Here is a 26969-nt window from a genome sequence, read left to right as displayed (position 1 = left end):
TCCACTGAATTAGAAAGGCAGGAGGAAAAATGAAGAGAGAGATGGTAAACACTAGTTCTAGAAGATTCTGCAGGTGGAGTCAAACGGACGAATAAGCTTCTTCAAACCTGAGCAGGCTGATTCTGTAACCTGGTTCCCATGCAGTCTTCCCCTTGATGACTGCAAACATGACCCTCCCACATGCAAGCATAGTAATGATGGCTCCTTTTTGCAGAGTCCCTCTGGGAGGTCAGATCCTTCATGTCCAAGAGCCAGGTAAGAGTGAGGCAAGGACCCTTCCCACCATTTTTAGATGAGAAAACTGAAAGCCACAAGACTTCGGAGAGGCAGAAGCAAGATTTGAAATCAGGTCGACCTGACTCCAGAGCCCATGTTCTTTCTCTGTTACAAACTGCCTTTCTGGCATTTAGGAAAGAAGCCAGAAGGCAGAGAGGAAAGAAAAGACAGGAAAAGTGAGAAAGCTGGACGGAAGAGAGGGGCAAAGAACATCAGAACAGGGAGTAGGGCTAAATGAATGTGGAAAGAAAGGACATCGCCTTGCCTCACATATTTCATGGCAGGGTATGAAGACAGAGAGTCTGATAATAATAAACTAAGTGAGAGTGAGTCCAGCACTTCAGCTGCTGCATGGCTTAGGGGAGCCTATTTACGGCCATGGAAATGAGAGAAAAACATAGGAGGCAACCACAGGTTTAAAATAACTGTTCACACTCAAATGGAAAAAGGCAACAAAAAGGCAGAAAATCTGTGGTGAAAATTGAAAATGTGTCTTCTTCAAAGCTCAGCTACTATCATTTATTTTAAAAATAGCTCAATTTCTTAGCCTGAGGTCAACCAAATTTGACCTACGCGCGACATATGAATATATCATTAGGCTAGGTGAAACAGAGTTTGCCCAGGTCACAGCGAAATATCAAAGGTTGTTGACTGTTACCATCAATTTTTGCAAAGGAATGATTTCCTCACGATGAATATTTCTTAAGATTCCTGCATTATTTTTCAGGGTCTGTTTCAAATTTCCTGGGGGCTACAAAGAGAATAAATAAACATTAGTAGCTGTTTCCAGACTCTGGGGCACTCTCTCTAATCAGGACAGAAGTATGCAGCCCTTCTTATATGATGACGAACTTGGAGGGACGGTGCCAAGACACCCTCCTTCAAACCATGGAACCATGAACTCTCAGCAATAATCCACCCGCATCGGTTCTTTCTGAGTGCCTGAGGCTGCCTTCTCTCTCTCTCTCTCACTTCACCATAATAAAGCCACTGTAAATCTGCTTTACAGTAGCTATAGCTCCATTTTACAGATGAGAAAACCAAGGCTCAAGCAACTGAGAACTTTTATTTAACTCACACTTAAACCGTTTTTAGTATAGTAACGTCTAACAAGCATTACTACTGCCTCCATTTAACAGATGAGGAAACTGAGGCACATAGGGGTGAAATATTGTGCCTAAGTTCCCACAGTTAGGAAGAGGCTGACTCAGGGTTTAAATCCTGGTCTTCCCCCCAGAGTCCAGGTCTGCTGCTTTGTGAAAGGGACCAGTTACAGCCATTAGTCACCAACCAGCAGAGAAGCTGGTAATGGGGAAGCTTATGGGGCTTGGATGGTGTCTTTGCCCTCCCTTATCCGCTCATTATTGGCGAAGCAAAGCACCAAACAGGATCTCCCTCCCATGTCCTCAGTTACCATTCCCTGCACTGCAAGAAAATGTGTGCACAGGTGTTTGGCAGTGGAGGGGTGGACAGAGTGAAAGCAGGTCCGGTGCTAAAGCAGTGAGGGCAGCAGCACCACGAACAGAGGCTGGGAAGAGCCTGCACCCCGAAGCTGCCCTGGGAACCTTTACACGCTCATGGACTGTGGCACCATGTGGCAATGGCTGCTGATGGGAACTTTCAACATGCACAGAGTGGCGTGTTTAAACAAGGGTTACTTGTGGTACAAGGAACCTCTTCCATAGCTTCTCTAAGAACGGTACTGACATTTCACATCTACAACAATGACAGCCTTGAACCAGACCGTTTGAACTCACCAAAGGGTTGGCTTTTACTTCTAGATCATTTGCAAATGATAAAAGATTCACTTTTGTGGGATTTTTCCCAGTCTACAAAAGAGGTGTAAAAAGCTGTGTTATGGATATGGGATTTTTGAACCTTAACAGCATTTTAATAAGCAACAGAGTGAACATGAGTCCATAACCATAAAGTAAGGCTAGACACTCTAAGGCTAGACACATCTGCATTCTTATTTATACATACAGTATTATTTGTATTCAACCATAAAGAGAACTAAAATACTGATACATGCTGTAATGTACATGAATCTCAAAAAACTTGGGATACATGAAACAGACCAGTTAAGGTTATCAGACACAAAAGGTCACATACTGTATGATTCCATTCATATGAAATATCCAAAATAGGTAAATTCATAGAAACTGAACACAGAGTGACGGTTGCCAGGGGCTGGGAGTGGGAAATGAGGAGCAGTTGCTTAATGGGATCGGGGCTTTCTTTTGGGGTGATGAAGGTGCTTTGGAACTAGATAGAGATGATAGTTATGTAACATTGTGATTATACTAAATTCTAGTGAATTGCTCAGTTGGTAAAAGAGTTAATTTCAGGTTGAGTGAATCTCATCTCAATAAAAAAACAAAAATAAAAACAAAAAACTAACAAACAAAAAATATTATACACACACACACACGATGCCCTAACTTTTCCCCAAAAGATCAAGTGCGAACATATGGGTCATACCGCAACCATGAAGGCACCGTAGTCTATTTTGTCTATTCCCGAAGAACCGAAATCCTTAAGGTTTTTTCTTCCTGCCTCATCCAGCAGAACTATATTGTCAATTCTTATATTCATATTTTCAAAATTATTATTTATGTTTCCGGTATGCTGCATAATAAAAAGGAAAGATATAAATAAATCCACTCTTCTCCAAAAACATCACCTACTTAATGCTTTAAAAGAGCAATAAAATTACACAGGCCAAAACAAATACACATGTACCTGACTGGCGCTTCTTCCCCGGTTCTCTTCTCTCCCCTCCCATTCCTTCCCCGCCTCCCTGCCTTCTTTGCTACACCCTATGCCAAGCACTATGTGAGGAGGTGGAATGCAAAACCAAATCATATTGCATCTCTACCCTCAAAGATCTCAAAGGGAAGAGGCAGTGTTGTGATAAAGGCACATGAAATGCATTGGCACACCAGGGACAGAGCCTTTCAAGGCAGGAGGCTGGGGAGGGCAACAGAGAGGAGGTGACTTCTGAGCAAGTCTTGACAAACAGAGATGCCGAAAGGGGCTGGGCAGGCTGCTTTCCAGGGGAAGGAGGCAGCATGCACTGGACTTGGGTAATAGAGAGACTTGAGATCAACGGGAACGTGGTTCATGATTTGGGGCCTCTCCCACCGTACTCATCATGGTGCACCAAGAAAATGGCACGTGGCATAATGAGTAAATGAGTAGAGGGCATGGATTAGGGCTTGCTTGCAAAATTATATTTTATTTATAAATATATGCGAGCTGTATTTAGGGAAGAGAATCTGGAATTTGTATACAGCTTTCAAATAAACCTCTTCACATCTGAAAATCATCAGGCTATTGTGGCCTCATGGCAACCCTGGAAGCCTTCTGTGATGCCTCAGTGGGTAAGCCATGGCGTTTGGGGAACAACTTCTCCCCTTGATTTTCCTCGGTAATTGCTTCTATATCGGAAGCCTGGAAGAAACAAGGTTCCTTAGGTTCTCTCCTGCACAGCTGAGAAGGCCAGAAGGCCTCCAGGTATGAGGGAGTGGGCACAGCCTAGGCTAAGGGTGCCCTAGGCCTGGGCTGCTGAAACCCCCTTGCCCCTTCCTCCAGTCAGTGTGCTCTACAGGGATCTCTCCTTAGAGTCTGAACACTCAAGACTTGGGTGCCGGTCTGGGCAAAGGAGGAGGAGAGGTCATTCATTCCCTCTCTCCCTTCCATCCTTGTCACTCTGTCTCTTGTTAAAGGCCTATCTGGGAGCCCTGGGGCCACAGTCATCATTCATAAGGAGTGAGGACTCTGTGGGCCACTTATCCCCACTCAGGGATGTGACAGAAAAGGATGGCTGGTCTGGGAGAGTCAGTATCCCTGGGAAACGAGCGGGGTTTGTGCCTCCAGGAACAGGGACACTCAAAGGATAAACTCTTTCCCTGTGAAGTGTCTGCAGGGAGGCCCCTGGAGAGGATCTTCCATCATCTGCTAGAGAAACTCATGCCTCAAGAAAGTCAACTGGTCGGGGGTGATGCAAATGCTTTGGAATTAGGTAGAGGTGAGAGTTGCATAGCCTTGCAAATGTACTAAAGTCACTTTCAAATGGTTAATTTTTATCTTATGTGACTTTCATCAAAAAAAAAAAAAAGACAACTGAATTTAGTAAAGAAATGTCAATTTTCTGATTGGTTCTAATTACTCACCTCTTTAATGCTGAGATGTTCACTGATATTGTAGGTGTTCTCTAGCTTAAGTGTGGCATAAATGCCTTTATTTTCTTTGCAATCACTGAGGGAATAAACAGAGAAATCAGGATCCAGAAAGGCAGTTGTGGCTACCTCTGTCCACTGCTAAGGATGGAGAGAAAGGCGAACTGTTCGTCTTTGTTTAATCTGTGACCACAGATGTGGCATCTGGGTGTCGACACAGAAGGCCATCACCAGTGGCTGCACGAATCCCCCGGGTGCCCGCCATTCTTGACTTTGTTCCCTGTTTTACTAAATGTCCCATGTTTGCAACAGTTACACTAGGACTGGTAAATACTACATCCTTCTATCTGTGTCCTTTGTGTTCTTTCCAGTGCTGTGAATAATAACCAGTTTACAAATTGGGAAGAAATAAACTCTAATCTAAAAAAACAACAGATGTCAGAAAGAGGTAAGTTACAAAGCATTATCATTAAAAGATTTCATAAAAGATTAAAACTCTATCAAGCCCCTGCCAGACCATCTCCCTCCATATTTCCAGGGTTGAGCTTCCCCTACTAAACTTAAGGTTGGACTAAGGGTAGGATGGAGATAGGGAGGGGGCAACAAACATCCAAACGGTCGGTCCACTTTGGCTATAAACCTAACTTGGCCTCACTTCTCCGTGCTTCTTTAAAATGTGACAAACGCTTCCTCAGCTTAGCTAAGCAGGGTGGCCTCATCTGATGCATATCCTTGCCACCCAGATGGCCCCTTCCTGGGGTGCCTCTTCCTTGTGCAGCAGCCAAGGCCCTCCAGTCCCGAGGGATGCCTGGGATAAGCAACTTTCCCACATCCCCAAGAGGTGTGATACTCCTCTTCAGGGAGCCCCAAGTAGGTTGGCATTGGAACAGAAAGTCTGATACCCTAACCAACAGAGGTAAGACCAGAGAGTTCCACAGGAGTCAGAATCACAAAGAGCTGGCAGACCAGGCCAAGGAGCTCGGCCTCCTCCTCTGAGCCTAGGGATGGATTAACTGTGCACAGAAACTCCAATGAATTGAAAATGTCTACCGAGAACATGCTGTTGAGAAGCCTCCTGTGACCCTCTGGGCAAAGTAGAAGACCACAGTTGATGACCAATGTCTGCCATGGAGGCGAGGTGTGAGTAAGATTGACACCTGTGCTGCTTGTTTGCTGTCTCATTTGCTAGAGGTGATGGGGAGCTGGTGATACTCAGATTACTATTATCATCATCCCTATTGAAGCGACAGGAAGTGGAACTGCCCAAGATCACAAAGGCCCCGGTGGTAGAGCCAGGACTGGAGCCAAGGCAGCCTGATTGTGCAGCCTGGATCTCCAGCTGCATTGCAATTAGCATGTCTGAGATTTGGACCTGATGAAAGAAATGTTCACATATTGAGGTCTCGGGAAGTCATTCTGGCTTCTACATGATTTAACTCAAATTTTATGCTAACTAAAACAAGCTGTTTGTGGCCTGTCAAACACACACTGTACATCGGCTTTAATTATGAAAGAAAAGGGTGTATTGACCAGAAGTAAAGAATGTCCATGTTAAGAATAAAGACTAAATACTCCCTCCCTGGGACATCTATGTTGGTACTCCTTCGATGATAAGACTCCCTTCCCACGTGCCAAGGCCATAGTGATTCACTGTGTATATCCTGATCTGTTTTTTTTTTTTGAAACCTTTAATGAATGTATCCCTGACTTGTTTAATGTTCTTTGTTCTGACCAGACATAAAACTATTCTGAAAGCCATGGTTCTCTGGAACAATTCCTCAAAGCTATCTGAGAGGCTGTCTCTGGGGCTATAGTCGTCAGTTTGGCTCAAATAAAACTCTTTTCTATTCCTATTATAGACTGTTTATTGATTTTTTTCTTCTTTTTTTTCTTTTTTTTTTTTTTTTTGTCACACCATGGCTTTTGGGATCTTAGTTCCCTGACCAGGGATTAAACCTGGGCCCTGGCAGTGAAAGCGCTGAGTTCTAACCACTCAACCTCCAGGGAATTCCCATGTTTACTGACTATTTCCATCAACAGACCCATCCAATGAATTCTTGTTATATGGCATTTACTTGGGGCAGGGTGATTCTTAAACAAGAATGCATTTTAGGGTCACTGTTACCAGTGAATTCTAGTAATTAAGACAGGGCAGCTTGGGACAGCACCATCCTAAGGCCTAGAAGGCTTTCAGGGAAAGGATTATCTTTTTGGTCTTACTGCTAAGACCAGAGAACAGCTTACTTCTAAAACTGGAAAGTTGACCATTAAAATTAAAGACATGTTGAAAGCAAAAGTCTCATTGTAAAAACACAACATGCTAAGTAGCAAAAAATGCATGATGCAATTATTTATACCTGTAAACTTGTTCAAAAGTGAGATGAATATCTGGTTTGTTAAATACCATGCCAGAAAGATAGTATTTCCAATCCGCATTTAGTAAATATGGTGTGTCCAAAACCTAGAACAAATTAAAAAACTTTTTTTAAAGACAGTTTTACACTAACATACATGCATATAATAAAATGAATATTCTGTTCAATATACGGTATCTGGGGGATTTTTATATCATGATTTTCCTCATTGATTTTAAACTTAAAATTAGAAAATAATAGTGTGATTGGAATAAAGATATCGACCACTGGATAGCATCAGTAGGCATTATTGAGACTACTTTTTGGGGGGAACATTTCATTTTAGTAAAATAAACACATTAGAAATGGGAGAAAAAGAGATAATTTCATTCAGAATATCTAATAGAAAGCCATGAAGCAGTAGACCCAGATCTTCACTACTTCCCTCTAGACAAAAGGAATTAAATCTGGCACAATCTTTGACTTCACATTATGTATATTTAAGGTGGGCTAATTGGTACATGACTGTATATACACTTACGGAGTGTAAATGGTTTCAAAATATCCTCTATTTTTTAAGAATTCCTTTTTAACAATTTAACACAGTACAAAAGATGATGAAGTCTGGTTTGATGTGTTATTATTATTATTATTATTTTTTTTTTAACAGAATATGTTTGTTTTATTTTCAATAATATATTTTAACAATCTGTAGAAGTGGTAGGGAACATTTCTGGTTAGCATTTCTTTTTTTTTTTTATAACAAATTTAATCAGTTATACATATACATATGTTTCCATATCCCCTCCCTTTTGCGTCTCCCTCCCACCCTCCCTATCCCACCCCTCCAGGCGGTCACAAAGCACCGAGCTGATCTCCCTGTGCTATGCGGCTGCTTCCCACTAGCTATCTACCTTACGTTTGGTAGTGTATATATGTCCATGCCGCTCTTTCACTTTGTCACAGCTTACCCTTCCCCCTCCCCATATCCTCAAGTCCATTCTCTAGTAGGTCTGTGTCTTTATTCCTGTCTTACCCCTATGTTCTTCATGACATTTTTTTTTCTTAAATTCCATATATATGTGTTAGCATACAGTATTTGTCTTTCTCTTTCTGACTTACTTCACTCTGTATGACAGACTCTAGGTCTATCCACCTCATTACAAATAGCTCAATTTCATTTATTTTTATGGCTGAGTAATATTCCATTGTATATATGTGCCACATCTTCTTTATCCATTCATCCGATGATGGACACTTAGGTTGTTTCCATCTCCGGGCTATTGTAAATAGGGCTGCTATGAACATTTTGGTACATGTCTCTTTTTGAATTATGGTTTTCTCAGGGTATATGCCCAGTAGTGGGATTGCTGGGTCATATGGTAGTTCTATTTGTAGTTTTTTAAGGAACCTCCATACCGTTCTCCATAGCGGCTGTACCAATTCACATTCCCACCAGCAGTGCAAGAGTGTTCCCTTTTTTCCACACCCTCTCCAGCATTTATTGTCTCTAGTTTTGATGATGGCCATTCTGACTGGTGTGAGATGATATCTCATTGTAGTTTTGATTTGCATTTCTCTAATGAGTAAAGATGTTGAGCATCCTTTCATGTGTTTGTTGGCAGTCTGTATATCTTCTGTGGAGAAATGTCTATTTAGGTCTTCTGCCCATTTTTGGATTGGGTTGTTTGTTTTTTTGTTATTGAGCTGCATGAGCTGCTTATAAATTTTGGAGATTAATCCTTTGTCAGTTGCTTCATTTGCAAATATTTTCTCCCATTCTGAGGGTTGTCTTTTGGTCTTGTTTATGGTTTCCTTTGCTGTGCAAAAGCTTTTAAGTTTCATTAGGTCCCATGTGTTTATTTTTGTCTTTATTTCCATTTCTCTAGGAGGTGGGTCAAAAAGGATCTTGCTGTGATTTATGTCATAGAGTGTTCTGCCTATGTTTTCCTCTAAGAGTTTGATAGTGTCTGGCCTTACATTTAGGTCTTTAATCCATTTTGAGCTTATTTTTGTGTATGGTGTTAGGGAGTGATCTAATCTGATACTTTTACATGTCCCTATCCAGTTTTCCCAGCACCACTTATTGAAGAGACTGTCCTTTCTCCACTGTACATTCCTGCCTCCTTTATCAAAGATAAGGTGACCATATGTCCGTGGGTTTAACTCTGGGCTTTCTATCCTGTTCCATTGATCTATCTTTCTGTTTTTGTGCCAGTACCACACTGTCTTGATTACTGTAGTTTTGTAGTATAGTCTGAAGTCAGGGAGCCTGATTCCTCCAGCTCCATTTTTCGTTCTCAAGATTGCTTTGGCTATTCGGGGTCTTTTGTGTTTCCATACAAACTGTGAATTTTTTTGTTCTAGTTCTGTGAAAAATGCCAGTGGTAGTTTGATAGGGATTGCATTGAATCTGTAGATTGCTTTGGGTAGTAGAGTCATTTTCACAATGTTGATTCTTCCAATCCAAGAACATGGTACATCTCTCCATCTATTTGTATCATCTTTAATTTCTTTCATCAGTGTCTTATAATTTTCTGCATACAGGTCTTTTGTCTCCTTAGGTAGGCTTATTCCTAGATATTTTATTCTTTTTGTTGCAATGGTAAATGGGAGTGTTTCCTTGATTTCACCTTCAGATTTTTCATCATTAGTATATAGGAATGCCAGAGATTTCTGTGCATTAATTTTGTATCCTGCAACTTTACCAAATTCATTGATTAACTCTAGTAGTTTTCTTGTAGCATCTTTAGGATTCTCTATGTATAGTATCATGTCATCTGCAAACAGTGACAGCTTTACTTCTTCTTTTCCAATTTGGATTCCTTTTATTTCCTTTTCTTCTCTGATTGCTGTGGCTAAAACATCCAAAACTAGGTTGAATAAGAGTGGTGAGAGTGGGCAACCTTGTCTTGTTCCTGATCTTAGTGGAAATGGTTTCAGTTTTTCACCATTGAGGACGATGCTGGCTGTGGGTTTATCATATATGGCCTTTATTATGTTGAGGAAAGTTCCCTCTATGCCTACTTTCTGCAGGGTTTTTATCATAAATGGGTGTTGAATTTTGTCGAAAGCTTTCTCTGCATCTATTGAGATGATCATATGGTTTTTCTCCTTCAATTTGTTAATATGGTGTATCACGTTGATTGATTTGCGTATATTGAAGAATCCTTGCATTCCTGGAATAAACCCCACTTGATCATGGTGTTTGATCCTTTTAATGTGCTGTTGGATTCTGTTTGCTAGTATTTTGTTGAGGATTTTTGCATCTATGTTCATCAGTGATATTGGCCTGTAGTTTTCTTTCTTTGTGACATCCTTGTCTGGTTTTGGTATCAAGGTGATGGTGGCCTCGTAGAATGAGTTTGGGAGTGTTCCTCCCTCTGTTATATGTTGGAAGAGTTTGAGAAGGATAGGTGTTAGCTCTTCTCTAAATGCTTGATAGAATTCGCCTGTGAAGCCATCTGGTCCTGGGCTTTTGTTCGTTGGAAGATTTTTTATCACAGTTTCAATTTCAGTGCTTGTGATTGGTCTGTTCTTATTTTCTATTTCTTCCTGATTCAGTCTTGGCAGGTTGTGCATTTCTAAGAATTTGTCCATTTCTTCCAGGTTGTCCATTTTATTGGCAGAGTTGCTTATAGTAATCTCTCATGATCTTTTGTATTTCTGCAGTGTCAGTTGTTACTTCTCCTTTTTCATTTCTATTGATTTGAGTCTTCTCCCTTTTTTTCTTGATGAGTCTGGCTAATGGTTTATCAATTTTGTTTTTCTTCTCAAAGAACCAGCTTTTAGTTTTATTGATCTTTGCTATCGTTTCCTTCATTTCTTTTTCATTTATTTCTGATCTGATTTTTATGATTTCTTTCCTTCTGCTAACTTTGGGATGTTTTTGTTCTTCTTTCTCTAATTGCTTTAGGTGCAAGGTTAGGTTGTTTATTCGTGATGTTTCCTGTTTCTTAAGGTGGGATTGTATTGCTATAAACTTCCCTCTTAGAACTGCTTTTGCTGCATCCCATAGGTTTTGGGTCGTCGTGTCTCCATTGTCATTTGTTTCTAGGTATTTTTTAATTTCCTCTTTGATTTCTTCAGTGATCACTTCGTTATTAAGTAGTGTATTGTTTAGCCTCCATGTGTTTGTATTTTTTACAGCTCTTTTCCTGTAATTGATATCTAGTCTCATAGCATTGTGGTTGGAAAAGATACTTGATACAATTTCAATTTTCTTAAATTTACCAAGGCTTGATTTGTGACCCAAGATATGATCTATCCTGGAGAATGTTCCATGAGCACTTGAGAAAAATGTGTATTCTGTTGTTTTTGGATGGAATGTCCTATAAATATCAATTAAGTCCATCTTGTTTAATGTATCATTTAAAACTTGTGTTTCCTTATTTATTTTCATTTTGGATGATCTGTCCATTGGTGAAAGTGGGGTGTTAAAGTCCCCTACTATGAGTGTGTTACTGTCGATTTCTCCTTTTATGGCTGTTAGTATTTGCCTTATGTATTGAGGTGCTCCTATGTTGGGTGCATAAATATTTACAATTGTTATATCTTCTTCTTGGATCGATCCCTTGATCATTATGTAGTGTCCTTCTTTGTCTCTTCTAGTAGTCTTTATTTTAAAGTCTATTTTGTCTGATATGAGAATTGCTACTCCAGCTTTCTTTTGGTTTCCATTTGCATGGAATATCTTTTTCCATCCCCTTACTTTCAGTCTGTATGTGTCTCTAGGTCTGAAGTGGGTCTCTTGTAGACAGCATATATATGGGTCTTGTTTTTGTATCCATTCAGCCAATCTGTATCTTTTGGTGGGAGCATTTAGTCCATTTACATTTAAGGTAATTATCAATATGTATGTTCCTGTTCCCATTTTCTTAATTGTTTTGGGTTCGTTATTGTAGGTCTTTTCCTTCTGTTGTGTTTCTTGCCTAGAGAAGTTCCTTTAGCATTTGTTGTAAAGCTGGTTTGGTGGTGCTGAACTCTCTCAGCTTTTGCTTGTCTGTAAACGTTTTAATTTCTCCATCAAATCTGAATGAGATCCTTGCTGGGTAGAGTAATCTTGGTTGCAGGTTTTTCTCCTTCATCACTTTAATTATGTCCTGCCACTCCCTTCTGGCTTGTAGAGTTTCTGCTGAGAGACCAGCTGTTATCCTGATGGGGATTCCCTTGTGTGTTACTTGTTGTTTTTGCCTTGCTGCTTTTAATATGATTTCTTTGTGTTTAATTTTTGACAGTTTGATTAATATGTGTCTTGGCGTATTTCTCTTTGGATTTATTCTGTATGGGACTCTCTGTGCCTCCTGGACTTGATTAACTATTTCCTTTCCCATATTAGGGAAGTTTTCAACTATAATCTCTTCAAATATTTTCTCAGTCCCTTTCTTTTTCTCTTCTTCTTCTGGAACCCCTATAATTCGAATGTTGGTGCGTTTAATGTTGTCCCAGAGGTCTCTGAGACTGTCCTCTGTTCTTTTCATTCTTTTTTCTTTATTTTGCTCTGCAGCAGTTATTTCCACTATTTTATCTTCCACCTCACTTATCCGTTCTTCTGCCTCAGTTATTCTGCTATTGATCCCATCTAGAGTATTTTTTATTTCATGTATTGTGTTTTTAATCGATGCTTGATTCATCTTTAGTTCTTCTAGGTCCTTGTTAACTGTTTCTTGCATTTTGTCTATTCTATTTCCAAGATTTTGGATCTGGGAAATAGAATCTTGGATCATCTTTACCATCATTATCCTGAATTCTTTTTCAGGTAGACTGCCTATTACCTCTTCATTTGTTAGGTCTGGTGGGTTTTTATCTTGCTCCTTCTCCTGCTGTGTGTTTTTCTGTCTTCTCATTTTGCTTATGTTACTGTGTTTGGGGTCTCCCTTTTGCAGGCTGCAGGTTCGTAGTTCCCGTTGTTTTTGGTGTCTGTCCCCAGTGGCTAAGGTTGGTTTAGTGGGTTGTGTAGGCTTCCTGGTGGAGGGGACTAGTGCCTGTGTTCTGGTGGATGAGGCTGGATCTTGTCTTTCTGGTGGGCAGGTCCACGTCTGGTGGTGTGTTTTGGGGTGTCTGTGGACTTTTTATGATTTTAGGCCACCTCTCTGCTAATGGGTGGCGTTGTGTTCCTGTCTTGCTAGTTGTTTGGCTTAGGGTGTCCAGCACTGTAGCTTGCTGGTCGTTGAGTGAAGCTGGGTGCTGGTGTTGAGATGGAGATCTCTGGAAGATTTTTGCCGTTTGATATTATGTGGAGCTGGGAGGTCTCTTGTGGACCAGTGTCCTGAAGTTGGCTCTCCCACCTCAGAGGCACAGCACTGACTCTGGGATCCTCAATTTGGGATGATGTGTTGTCTATTCATGTATTCCACAGATGTAGGGTACATCAAGTTGATTGTGGAGCTTTAATCCGCTGCTTCTGAGGCTGCTGGGAGAGGTTTCCCGTTCTCTTCTTTGTTCTCACAGCTCCTGGGTCTCAGCTTTGGATTTGGCCCCGCCTCTGCGTGTAGGTCGCCGGAGGGCGTCTGTTCTTCGCTCAGACAGGACAGGGTTAAAGGAGCAGCCTCTTCGGGGACTCTGGCTCACTCAGGCCGGGCGTGAGGGAGGGGCACGGAGTGCGGGGCGAGCCTGCAGCGGCAGCAGTCGGCGTGACGTTGCACCAGCCCGAGGCACGCCGTGCGTTCTCCCAGGGAAGCCGCCCCTGGATCCCGGGACCCCGGCAGTGGCGGGCTGCACAGGCTCCCGGAAGGGCGGTGTGGGCAGTGACCTGCGCTCGCACACAGGCTTCTTGGCGGTGGCAGCAGCAGCCCCAGCGTCCCACGCCCGTCACTGGGCTCCGCGCTTTCAGTCGCGACTCGCGCCCGTCTGTGGAGCCCCTTCAAGCAGCGCTCTTAATCCCCTCTCCTCGCGCACCAGGAAACCAAGAGGGAAGAAAAAGTCTCTTGCCTCTTCGGCAGCTCCAGAGTTCTCCCGGACTCCCTCCCGGCTAGCTGTGGCACATTAGCCCCCTTCAGGCTGAGTTCTCGCCGCCAGCCCCAGTCCTCTCCCCGCGCTCTGACTGAAGCCCAAGCCTCAGCTTCCAGCGCTGCGCGCCCCGGCGGGCGAGCAGACAAGCCTCCCGGGCCGGCGAGCGCCGCTCGGCACCGATCCTCTGTGTGGGGATCTCTCCACTTTGCCCTACCCAGGTATGTGGGGAGTTTCTTGCCTTTTGGGAGGTCTGGGGCCTTCTGCCAGTGTTCAGTAGGTGTTCTGTAGGAGTTGTTCCACGTGTAGCTGTATTTCTGGTGTATCCGTGGGGAGGAAGGTGATCTCCGCGTCTTACTCTTCCGCCATCTTACCCGGAAGTCTGATGTGTTATTATTATTTTTTATCAAGAGGCCAAATGGAGATAATTTGACAAACTGATGCTCCTGATTTAATTTTCTTCAACCAACTGAGTAATTAAAATACCACCACCACAAGCATTCACCTGATTTTATAACAGATTTGAGGTGAAAAAATATATACAATAAAATAGGAAAACACATATTTTTTAAAATCAGAATCTAGAGAAAAACACTGGAAAGCCAAAGTTAGAAGATGGACATGTAGATCAAAACTTCCTCATTAACTAATGAAGCTAAACTTGCACCTGGTGCCCTAGAGTGTGAAGTAGTTGGTCTTTGATGGAGAAAGTGAAGCTTGAATTCAATTCCCAACTACCTCGTCAGATTTCCACCAGGGACAACCCTCAGCTATGAGGTGTGTCATTTATCAGTCTCTTTCACTTCAAATTTACGACCTTCAAACCATCCGTGTGGGCAGCTGTCATCTGGGAAGTTATGTGAAATGTCAGAAACGTCTTGAGGTATAGAAGGAACCCGGGAACTTATCCTCTGATGTTCTGCATTTGGGAACTACTGCTGAGGAGAATTGTATTCTCCCCAAATATTACAATCAATGTTGACGAGCAAGCCTTAATTCCTGGTACTGATTTCACTTACATTAAAAAAAAAAAAAGAATACAGTTGACCCTTCAACAACACGGGTTTAAACTGCGAGGGTCCACTTATAAGTGGATTTTTTTTGGTAGTAAATACAACAGTACTGCACGGTCCAAGGTTGGTTGAATCCAAGAAAGGAGATATGGAGGAACCATGCATACGGAAGGCTGAATATAAATTGTACGCAGATTTTGAGTGCGTGGAGGGTCAGCGCCCCTAACTCCCTGTGGTTCAAGGGTCAACTGTACTGCCATATTTTTTTGCTCTGACAAATAGATGGAATCTCAACCTACTGAATACAAACCACCTGCTCATCTTTTTGCTCTCAAAGAAACCCACAAGAAAGGGGAAAATAAAAGTTTTGGCTCAAGCTCTTCATAATGGGCACAAAAACCATGTTTACCTGGAATAACATTTTGTTTTGGTAAGGTTCACACACCAGTTTTTCCACATTTCCACCAACAACAAAAGTCAGAACCACGATGGTCATCAATAGCCAACAAAACAAGAAACTGAATCCAACCCCACTGGAAAAAAATAGAAATAAAGTTAATAATTCTACAAGGAATTATTCAATATTACCTACTAGTCCTTACTCATGCTACCTATTCAATGTATAAAATGACCTGGAGTCTTCAGCTTTCTGCAGGTTAAACGGGTCGGCCTACTGAGGGGTGCAGACAGGAAGTACCAGGCGCTTGTTTAGGGAACACTTAGGACTGAGTCCCTCGCCTGCTTGCAAGCCCAGCACGGGGGTTCAGACATGGGCTCTGGAGTCATTTGAGTGAACAAGGGCTTTCCAGTGAGGGAGGAGGTTGTAAGGCAGTGTCAATGAAAAAATGTTTGCCATATCAGTAAACAAAGGATGTTGCAGCCATCAGCCCATCACATTATATCTGCCCCATCAGTGAGCACTGAGGGAACTCAGGATAAAAACAGGATGCCCACCATCAAGTCATCAGCTGCTGCAGCCACCTTCCAACGGGGCACCCTGAGAGACTCAAGATGAGAAAGCGCAGGATGCTGGCCCCAGATAGCTGAGGTGCAGGGCAAAGGAATGATTTCAGTGAGCCCAGACTCTTGCATCTTCCATACATAGAAAAGTGCTAAATTCCTTAATTTGGGATGTCTGGTTTTCTTTAATGAACAGTCACCTCTGGTGTTCCTACCACCTGGTCTTTGTTGCAGAAACTCCTCTGTATCCGGGCTCCTCCCTTACCTCTATGGAGCAGTCCCTCAGAGCGACCTGAGAGGTTGCCTCCTGGGCTTAAGTCCTCAGTTTTGTCTGCCGAATAAAACATAATTCTCAGCTTTCAGGTTATGCATTTTTTTCAGTTGACAGTAGGAAATGTACTCTTGGGAGTCTGAAAGGGGCTGACATAGCTCTGCATCCAGAGATGGCAGAGAATGAGCAGTGCACGGCAGCTCGAGAGGCGGGTAGAGGCAAGCTGGGTGGGGCATGGGGGATGCAGGAAGGGAAAGCTATTGAAGGCCTTTAAGCACCGGAGGAACACACCCCCATTTCTCTCTGAAGAAAAGCCCTCTTGGCAGAGCGTGAAGGATGGAGGGACAGGTGCCCATGTGGAGGAGGATGCCACCAAGGAGGCTGCTTCTAGCCCCAGATGGTGGCCTGATGCAGCTGGCGGTGGTGGAGGGGAGCCAACGGGTGAAAGAGGTGTGACCTGGGAGGCAGATGCAGCAGGATGTCGTGAAGACGTGCACTGGAAGTGAAGGAAAGTGAGGGCAAGGGGCACCAGGCTTGTCAGCAGCAGGGACAGGGAGGGCAGAGAAGATCGGCTTCTGGTCACGTTGCTCGGGAGACATCTCAGAGGACATGCTGTGGAGGAGTCCGCCAGGTGTTTGGAGCGCAGATGCCTGGGTTACAGACCTACTTTAGCAAGTCAGTGGCTTAGAAATGATGATTGATCCCTGGGGCTGGGGTTGGAGGGAGAAGCAGCCTAGGACTGGGCCTGGGGGACCTCACCATTTGGAGAACAGGTGGTAGAGAGAGAGGCAGCAAACGAGACCAAAATGAAGGGTCAGGGAGGTGGGAAGGAGACCATGAGGGTGTGAGGTCACTGATGGGGTATGAAGGCGTGTTTGCAGAAGTGGCAGCTGTTCCAGTCACTGCTGTGAGGACACGGTCGAGAAGGACTTGAAGAAGTCTACCGTATTGGAGACACAGAAGTCACTGCTGACCTGAAAGTGGCAGGCAACGAAGTCACAGTGGTGTAGGCTGGGCAGGAGGTGGCAGGAGACAGGCAGCAGGCACAGATCTTTATTTTGAGACATCTGTGCAGAGAGTGGAGTTAGATGGACGAAGGGGTGTTGGTAGGAGTTTTCTGTTTTGGTTTTTAAGGAGGGGAGAGAACAGAACATATTTCAGTGTTGAGAAGAAAGTCTAGGACCGGAGAAGAGAATGAAGATGCAGGAGAAAGAAGGGAGGCTTTGTTCCATCCTCGGGATGGTGGGTGGGGATGGGCTGAGAGCACAGCGGGGGTGCTGGGGAGCCTAGCTGGGAGAGACCCTTCTGCCTCTGGCTTCCCATGTGTGTGAGCACAGGTGCCTTCAGAGGTTTGGGGGCGGCCAGTTTATGATGGCTTCTATTTTCTCCATGAAGAGAAAGGTAAACCCATCAGCTAAGAGAAGAGGAAAATAAGGAGGATGGATGTATCAGAGTGGAAAGACCATCGCAGAATAAAGGAAGGGAGGGAGGGAGGAAGGAAGGAACTTGCAGGGCTGTGGAGGGTCCATGTGAGGTGGGGAATCAAAATTCTGTAGGGATCCTAATGTGCTCTGCTGTATGACTTTTCTCTAGCAGTGCTCAGTGGCCCTGCTGGAGACACAGAGGGAGCAAACTCTTAAATCAGTCTAGATGGAATAGCCAAACCCTATACCATCGCTGGTGCACACCAGGAAGGACCCTAGGAAGTGTGCAGGCTGATGCTCTCAATCACAACAGTGTTCCCAAAGGGCATGACTCCCCCCAGTGCAAATGCTCAAGGCATAATTAGAAACATCTGCATGGCTCCTCGGAAATAAATAGCAAGGTTTGTTTGCTGGTGGGGCCCTAAGTCCCTTTGGACCTTCTCAGACCAACAGGGCTACTGCATTAGGGAAAGTGTGAAGAAGGGGAAGATGTGTGAAGAAGGGGAAGGTGTGTGAAGAAGGGGAAGGTGTGTGAAGGCTCTGCCAGGCACCAGGCTTCTAACTGTGGGCATCAGAGGGTGTGTGTGTGTGTGTAAGTTACACAAATAATCAAAACCTCTGAGAGAACATTTCACTTCAAAACAACCCCACTACTCTAAAGAGCATGCTGTTAACATTTCCAGCCTTTGTTTTCTAAATATGCATGTATTGGGCTTCCCTGGTGGCGCAGTGGTTGAGAGTCCGCCTGCCGATGCAGGGGACGCGGGTTCGTGCCCCGGTCCGGGAAGATCCCACATGCCGCGGAGCGGCTGGGCCCATGAGCCATGGCTGCTGAGCCTGCGCGTCCGGAGCCTGTGCTCCTCAACGGGAGAGGCCACAGCAGTGAGAGGCCCGCATACCAACAAAAAAAAAAAAATGCATGTATTAAGAGGGAGGAGATATGGGGATGTATGTATACGTATAGCTGATTCACTTTGTTATACAGCAGAAACTAACATACTGTTGTAAAGCAATTATACTCCAGTAAAGATGTTAAAAAAAAAAAATGTGTGTATTCAGGTCAGGAATAGGCATGCAATTGCCCAGGGCCTGTTTTTGTAAGATCGGTGGGATAAGAATGGCTGGTGTGCTTAAAGTGCTGTAAAGGAGGAGGAGAACAACCAGAAGAAGAAAAATACAAGAACAAGAATGATAATATCCAGCGAAGACTGTATGTGATCAGCAGAACCTAAAATATTGATTATCTGGACCTCTATAGAAAAAGTTTGCTGACTCCTGATCCACACGGTTATAATAACACGTGCATAGGGCTTCCCTGGTGGCGCAGTGGTTGAGAGTCCGCCTGCCGATGCAGGGGACACGGGTTCGTGCCCTAGTCCAGGAAGATCCCACATGCCGCGGAGCGGCTGGGCCCATGAGCCATGGCCACTGGTCCTGCGCGTCCGGAGCCTGTGCTCCGCAACAGGAGAGGCCACAACAGTGAGAGGCCCGTGTACCGCAAAAAAAAAATAACAATAACACGTGCATAATTCTGTGGGCCCTTGTCAAACATCTTAGAAACTTTTGTCAGCCACCCAGGACAGCCAATCTCTCTATCCGTTCAGCGGCCACATAATGTACTCCAGCCTCCGAAGTGGCTGACATGTGTGCCACTTCGAATGCTTCACTATTACAACTAACACCACAAAAACACATCTCTGCTCAAAATGTTTTTCCCATATGTTGGTCTACTGACTCAAAATAAATTCCCTAAAATGGGAATGACATGCTATAGCCTGACAAACTGCTCTCTGAAATATCTATAACCACTGAAACTGCCACCAGCCGTATGTAATATGCCCATGGCAACACGTGATCTTAGTTTTTCTTCAGAGGTCTCGATAATCTGGGCATTGTTTTCAAGAACTAAAATTGGAAGTTTTATAATGGTCTTTGGTACAAGAGATTGTTTTCTGGTTGCCTTAATTAGGTCTCCTTATCTCTGGGGAAACCACCCATATCCCCCCCGCAGATGTACATTCACCACTGCATCCCATTCAGCCCCTAAAATGCTCCCTGGACCCTCAGAAGACACAGGATAGGAGCCAGGACTCTCTGCTTCCCTCCTTCCAGGTCTTTCACTAGGATCCTCTTGGGAGGCAAGGATTCTTGCTTGGTTGTTAAAGAGACCATGCTCTTGATCGGATAACATCACCGTTTTTAAAGAGCAGGTGGTGTTTTGGTTGAAGCTGAACTAAATATACTCTTTCTCATTTCTACAAGCAAATAAACAATTATAAAGAAGAAACGGCATTCCTCTAGTTCGTCTGATTAGTCTATCCAGTTGTTTACCAGATGTCTCAAGAGAGAGAAGGAGAATTCTGCTAAGTGTAGCAAAGCATGCCATGAGTGCTAGGCTTCAATAGTACAGAAATCTGTCTGCAGACCTCCCAAGATGCATCTGACAGCAACTTATAGTTACCAGCCTTTTCCCTACTGCTGAGATAAATCCTACGGCTCCTAAGCCATAGATTTCCATGTGACTTTAACCCTTTAGAGAGATTCCTTAATCTGCAGAAGTGAGTATTACAGCCAAACTGAAGTTGCTCTTAGCCTCCACCAATTTACTCATGACTCTCCTATTTTTTATTTCTTTTCTTTGAAGCTAGATATCACATTTTTTGGTTTCATCCCTAAGAGTAGAATAGAATTTTATGAAACTTGTACTTTTTCAGAGCAAGTTATGCCCTCCTTTCAAATAATTAAATAGATGTAATACATAAATGTATGTAATAAATAGATGTGATATATAAATTCACCATCAAAACACTGACAAAACAGCCAAGTGTCAGGATTATTAAATTCTGAACATTAAATTAATTTTCTGTCTGTAGCTGTGTACATTGAAACAAAAAGGCTGGGCACATATAACTCTTCCTTGCTGGCTTAATTTCTTAAGTTTAGGTATGTAAGAAAATAGGCTTTTCCACGTGTGGAGCTCTGTCCAATTTTGTCCAATTCTGGCAGACTCCCATGTCATTAGCTTTAAGGTTATTTTTAAAACTCACTTAAAAACACACACACACACAAATGAACCTATCTACGAAACAGAAAGACTCACAGACATAGAGAACAGGCTTGTGGTTGCCAAGGGGGAGTTGGGGAGGGAGAGGGAGGGACGGGGAGGTTTGGGGTTAGTAGATGCAAATTACTACATTTAGAATGGATAAACAACAAGTTCCTACTGTATACATAGGGAACTATATTCAATATCCTGTGATAAAGCATAATGGAAAAGAACATAAAAAAAGAATGTACATATGTGTATAACTGAGTCACTTTGCTGTACAGCAGAAATGAACACAAATTGTAAATTAACTATACTTCAATAAGAAAAAAGAAACTCATGTGCCTGTATTAATGTTAATAAAGTGTACTATAGTGGAGCCTGAAGGTTTAAGGAAAAGGCCTTAGAATCACAGCTCATAAGCAGCATGATTATTAGAGTGACCCAAAGTTTTAAAAAGCAAGTTAAAGCATGTCACTAGTGACATAAGTAAAGAAATGGCCGTGGTTTTGATTCTCTATTGCCCAAAGGACTTCTTCCAAATCTTTACACTCCCCTCGAGCCCCATCACACCCCTCGCCGCTGGTTCTCCATAAAGCTTATCAGAAAAGAGAATATCGAGTTGGAACTCACACAGATTCCCCTCTAGGGAGCATTTGAAGCTTTTACCCCTGGTTACTGGTTTACATTACTGGCTCCATCTCCAGTTCCACCCAGTTCATGACCCCTCTGCTTTGTTATACCCTATAAAGGGATTTTTTTCCCAAAAAATATGAACTTGGATGTGAATGCAATTGAAATGGGGATAACTGCTCCAGTCCACTGCAGACTCACCGCTTGCTGGTACTTCACACCTGATCGCATCACTAATGTAGGCTACTTGTCTAACTCCAAGGGTGCCAGGTAGGCAACCTCTGTTCTAAATCAAGTTTCAGAGTGAACAGTGTCTCTCTGCCAGGTCAATATTCAGCAAGTATGGTGAGTGAATGGATGAATGGATGGATGGATGGATGGATGGATAGATAGATATGTAGATACATAGATATGGGGAAAAACAATGAGAAAGCAAACTGGAAATAATTTCCCTGATAGCTGCTTTAAAGAGCTAACAGCTTTTAAGCTTGTCAATCAAAGTGCAACCAATCTAGAGTTTCCTTTACTTTTCATGCTTAATGGAATTTCCCAGACCGATGAAAGTACAGTCATACCAGCCCGCCTACGTCACTGGAACCCAGACTACTTGCCAGAGGTCACCGGGTCCCTGTCATACCAGAGTTACCTCCCTGCATTCCCCCCACACGGCAAGGAAGAGCCAACACTCACACCATGAGGAAGATGCCTCCAGTGTTTGAGACGCAGCCTCGTCTGGTTGGGGTGGCTTTCTGGTCGTAGCCGTACATGCCACACAACAAGCCCAGGAAATAAAAAATCACTATGAGGGTCAGTAAACAGCAGACAACCAAGCAACCCAGCCACCTGGTGGAGCAAACACAGTGTTAGCAAACATATGAGGTGACATCATCACAACACAAAAGCTGCTAGACCTGGGCTGGAGTGGTTGAAAAACCCTTGGCAATCAAATATCAGATTCCTCTGTTAAGTCCTCAGAGGGTGAGAGTGCTGTGAAAAGACCCCTTTTCACCCCTAGTCCTCCAATCCAACCAAGACAGTGTTTATCTTGGTTTCAAAGAGCTCTCAGTGGTCATGGGATTGTCCTTTCTTTCCTTTGCTTTACCTCCACAGGGCCCAGAAGCAGGGTTGACTCAACCTCTCCAAGGCTACCGATAACCATGCCCCTTAAGGTTTGTAAGTTCTTTCAAGGTTCCTGAGGCTGTAAGTGCTTATTATAATGATGATGAGATGTAGACAGATCATGATTAGACAACAGATAAGGAAATTGGGGTCTCCTTCCTCTGGTCTTTTATCTAAAATGTTTTGTGGTTGCAGGAATATTTGGGGGGGTGGGGAGTGAATTGTGTTCTTTACTGAGCCAGACACTCTCTATGTGATGAGTGCATTGAATATTTTAGAATTCTAGGAGCATCCTAAATCAAACGCCTGCAGAATGCAAGTCTCGATTTTGTAATGGTCCTGTGAGACATTTCAGGAGAATGGATCCTCAATTAGGTCTTACTGGCATTCCCGGAATGTACATCAAAATTTTCCAGCAACCCAGGAGCATGCAAGGGTAGAAATGCTTCCCAACCTTTAAAACACTATAAAACAAAGAACTTATTTATGCGACAAAAGCTGTCACTACAGTTTTTCATTCAACTAAGAACAAACTCATGTAAAATAGTTAGCTAGTGGGACGCAGCAGCATAGCACAGGGAGATCAGCTCAGTGCTTTGTAATGACCTAGAGGGGAGGGATAGGGAGGGCGGGAGCGAGGCTCAAGAAGGAAGGGATATGGGGATATACGTATGCATAAGGTTGATTCATTTTGTTGTACAACAGAAATTAACACAGTATTGTGAAGCAATTATACTCCAATAAAGATCTATATATATATATATTTAAAAAACCCTTGATAATTATAATAACCACCTGCACCCATTCTGTGACTTTTTGTTCCAGATACTGAGGACACAAAATTAAATAAGCCATGGAATCTGGCCTCAGAAATCCTTTACAGTTAATGCAAGCCTCATCTAGTTCATTAACTTTCTTTTTAAAATAAACTTATAGTCTCAGGGCAGGGGAAGGTGGAAGGAAAGGGGAGCTGGTATGTAGACAGATCATTGTACCATTCTTTTCATCTGTGAAAGTCTGACCTCTGAGATTGGAAGTTCATTGGGAAAGGGTCTGTCTTATCTTTGTTCCGACACCTGCTGGGGTGGCCAAGCCACACAGTAGGAAATGGCATATTGATAATTAAGGGCATAGTCAGGTGGGAGTTGAAAAATCACTTCATTTCCCTGAGCCTCTAAGAAACAGGATTATAAACAGAACACAACCCAGGAGATTTTTCTGAGTATTAAATGAGATGCCATGTGGACAGCACGTGGCAGGCACATTGTGACTCTTCCCTAAAGGCTAGCAATTATTGTTATTATTTTATTATTTATCTTGTGTTCTTGCATAATAAATAACCTGAACAGGAATGGGAGTGTCTAGAATCTCCGTGGGTTTGAGCAGTAGGAATAGTTCCAGTGGGCGGTCATGGGGCTGAGCCTTTCAGAGAGGAGAGTACGTCTTACATCTCACATGAGCCTGGAAATGCCTCGAGTCTCTAAGTCCTGCCTTCCCCAGCGCTCTTGTCTGAGATCTATGTCCACCATCATCTCCCAAGGCCAAACCCTACCAATAGCATTTTTCTAAAGGGCAAAGAGCTGGGAACGACAGCAGCTTCACACAATTCACTGGTTTCAAGGATGCTCTTTCTGTGAGAACCAACCTCTACATATTTCTTTTATAAACCAACAAAAAGAAAAATATTATCCCAATGCTCTTTTTAATTCCTTTTAAGTTTTAAAATCCTGTTACATGCCTTAGATAATTATAACCAAGATTTCAGAAGCCACGGATGACATCAAAATTGCAAATAATTGACTATTTGGCTCAAGAACTTTCAGTCCTCAATTTAAAAAAAAAATATGGAATGCTTCACGAATTTGCATGCCATCCTTTCGCAGCAGCCATGCTAGTCTTCTTGGTATATTTACAATTTTAGTATACATGCTGCCGAAGTGAACACTTCAATTTTTTTAATGAACATAAACTAGAGTGAATACATATCACATTATGGCCTCTTTGTACAATTTGCTCTCATAAGATTATCCTGGTTATATTGTCAAATTTTTATTCTGTTCCATAGCAAGTTTCACTGTTTAGTGTACCAACTCAAAGGAGGCACTCACCTGTATGAATCATATTCTTCCAAAGTGGGTAAATGGCGGTGGATGTAATTTTCAGTGTCATTAAGGTAACGAATGAAATTTGACAGCTTATCCTGAATAGGAATATTTTTGCTTATATTTTTGATATCAGAACCAATGGAATCCAATGTCATTTTGACATCTGAAAACAAAGATGCCTCAGTTATGCATTTTCAAACCTAGAGGAGATGAGAAACTTTGTCTCGGAACTCAAGTGAAAAGCTTGAACTCCTTTTAGTTTTTCCCATGTTATTTATGTATGTGTTTAAAATATGAAAAGGTTCTACAACAAGCATGAATGTAGCTAAGCCCATCAAAAAGCAATTACTTAACAAAAGAGCAAGCTATGAGAGATAACTTAAATGACATGGTGCTGAAATCAAGCCAGAGTTTTCTTCTACTTATTTCACTAAAAACAGAAAAAAATGGATTGGGTGATTAAAATGTACTGTGTGCCAGTACAATGGACCAGGCACTTTTATAAATGTTAACCCATTTCTTATTCCCATTTCACTAACAGTGATGCTGAGGCTCATAGGGGTTAAATCACTTGCCCATATGTCTCTTTTTCAGAAAGTACTAGAAATGGGATGAAAACTCGGGTTTATCTGACTGTAAAGCTTCAGTTAAGTGATTTAGCAAAAATAATTCAATAATATAACAATTCCTCCATCTACGAAATGGTACTCAGGAACACAGTAATTCTCCACGACCAATTTTTTGAACAAGTGACCCCAGGTGACACTTTTGTTAAAATTTTATTTGACTCATACAAATTGAGACTTGTTAAAGCACACCTGTGTCTCTTACATGCAAAAAGCAATAGTATTCCAGCGGTCAAATAGTTTCTGTTAATATCTACCCTAATCTGCCAGAAAGGAGGTAAGTTCCAGTTTTCTGGACAGTGTCTGACCATCATGGCAGGTTCTGGGATCAAAGCCACCAGGGGTGGGAGCTGTCACGTGGTCCAACACTCACACCTGATCTGAAGGTGGCCTTATCCACTGTGATTCTTGACAGGGACATACCAAAAACATGCTAATCAGTTCAAGGTCCACTGATCCTGAAAGGCAGATAAATGTCTCTGCAGCAGCAGAAACAAGATTGGCAGGGCTCACAATTCGATCCCAGGGCTCCCAGCGAACTTAGGGGAGGTGGTAGCCTCGTCCAAAAGGAAATTACATAACAATGGTGGGAATTTTTTTTCAAAGCCTGTGGTTCACATGGAGAGCTCATAGGAGGAGAGCTCACAGTGGCTCGATGTCTCCTCCAAATGGCTCGTGTGCCACAAGACCCCAGGACCCTCCACAAGGTAACTCTGCAGGTCTCTTTTTTAACCTTGGGAATTCTGGGGGTTTGAGAGATGTGGTATGTAGACGTCCTCTCTCCTACACAGTTTCCTCAACTCAGAATTGAGCCCCTTCTGGTTCTCTGGCTGTGTTGCCCTCCTACACTCCGCAGCCTTGGTGGGTCTGTAAGGGGCTGGTGCCTTCTTCAGGCCTCCGTTTGGATGTTGCTTCCACCAGGAAGCCTTCTGCTACCCTCTCCCCACCTTGGATCCCTTGCACACACCTCACCAGGTTCCCAGAGGGTGATAAAGGGCATCTGTATCCATGCCCAGCTGAAGGGTAGGCAGGGGTCATGCCTTCTTTATCTACCATCCCCAGAGCCCAGCAGTGCCTGGCACACAGCAGGCACTCAAAATATGTGTGCAGGGTAGGACCTAATGCCCAAAACATTGGAGCTAAGGGTTATTGGTTTTGGAAAGACATAAAAACCAGCGCTTGGTCTTCAGTCTGATGGAGTGGCACTTGCTCAGATTCGGGAAAACTCTGGCTCGTGTTTATGTGATGACAGTGTGTACACCCGGCCTCGCTCACGCGAACTGCAAGCCTCACTTGGCCAGACTTACAAGGGAGGGCTGCACGTATTGGCAGAAGAGGTCCAGAAAGGGGAAACAAAAAAGTAAACACAGAGATTAGTAAGCAGGTGGCTATCAGATGTACAGTGTGGGTTAGCCCTCAGATGCTAGCATAAGAAAGTGTGAACTCTGTTTTGAATATCTTAATATTTTAAATCAGAAGGGAACCCACAAAACATCCAAAGCACTATGTAGTAAGATAAAATCCTTTTTACCCAAAGTCTTAATGGGTTGAAAGAACAATATTAGGGGGAAAAAAAATCAAATACCTCTAACACAACATTTTAAAACCACTTAGTCAACAGATAAAAAGAAGCTCTGAGATGATTTTAAAAAAAGAGACAGAGAGAAGATAATCTTACATAGCTTCAGAGATGTCTTCCCTTAGCAAACAACCCAGGTTTCTTCCCGTTCCTGCATAAAGAACTGTTTATACTGCATTCTTTCTCTGTACATTCACCCCAGATACCATAACCTGAATTCAACGTGATTCGGTCATTTGAGACCAGTGGAACTCTCTCAACTGACAGACCTCAGTTCTGTCTCTCCAAAATTGCAAGCAAGCTTAAGACCCTAAAGTAGCATTACATCAGCCTCCGAGGCATATGAACATTTTCCTAAAGAGACAAAGTAAGTCCCTAGACAAAGTATTCTTTTTAAAAAATCAATTTTAAGTTCGTTTAGAAAATAAAATTAA

At 42.9% G+C, this 26969-nt stretch overlaps 1 protein-coding gene across 4 annotated transcripts in view; it reads right to left on the bottom strand.

Annotated features, from left to right (window-relative positions):
- PROM1 (prominin 1) overlaps window positions 1–26969 on the bottom strand; it is a 165079-nt gene that overhangs the window by 9411 nt on the left and 128699 nt on the right. For all 4 annotated transcript variants that reach the window (XM_081226402.1, XM_081226399.1, XM_081226400.1 and 1 more), the window contains 8 exons: window positions 24334–24493; window positions 21797–21949; window positions 15182–15305; window positions 6815–6918; window positions 4452–4536; window positions 2758–2904; window positions 2034–2105; window positions 935–1027 (listed from right to left, as the gene is read on the bottom strand). In XM_081226402.1, the coding sequence (XP_081082528.1) occupies window positions 935–1027; window positions 2034–2105; window positions 2758–2904; window positions 4452–4536; window positions 6815–6918; window positions 15182–15305; window positions 21797–21949; window positions 24334–24493 (938 nt within the window). The remainder of the gene's footprint in view (window positions 1–934; window positions 1028–2033; window positions 2106–2757; window positions 2905–4451; window positions 4537–6814; window positions 6919–15181; window positions 15306–21796; window positions 21950–24333; window positions 24494–26969) is intronic.

Source organism: Mesoplodon bidens, assembly GCF_964165515.1.
Source record: "Mesoplodon bidens genome assembly, chromosome: 1".
NCBI classification, from domain to species: Eukaryota; Metazoa; Chordata; class Mammalia; order Artiodactyla; family Ziphiidae; genus Mesoplodon; species Mesoplodon bidens.
Note: the sequence above shows the minus strand (reverse complement) of the source record. Positions and strands in the feature narration are given on the sequence as shown.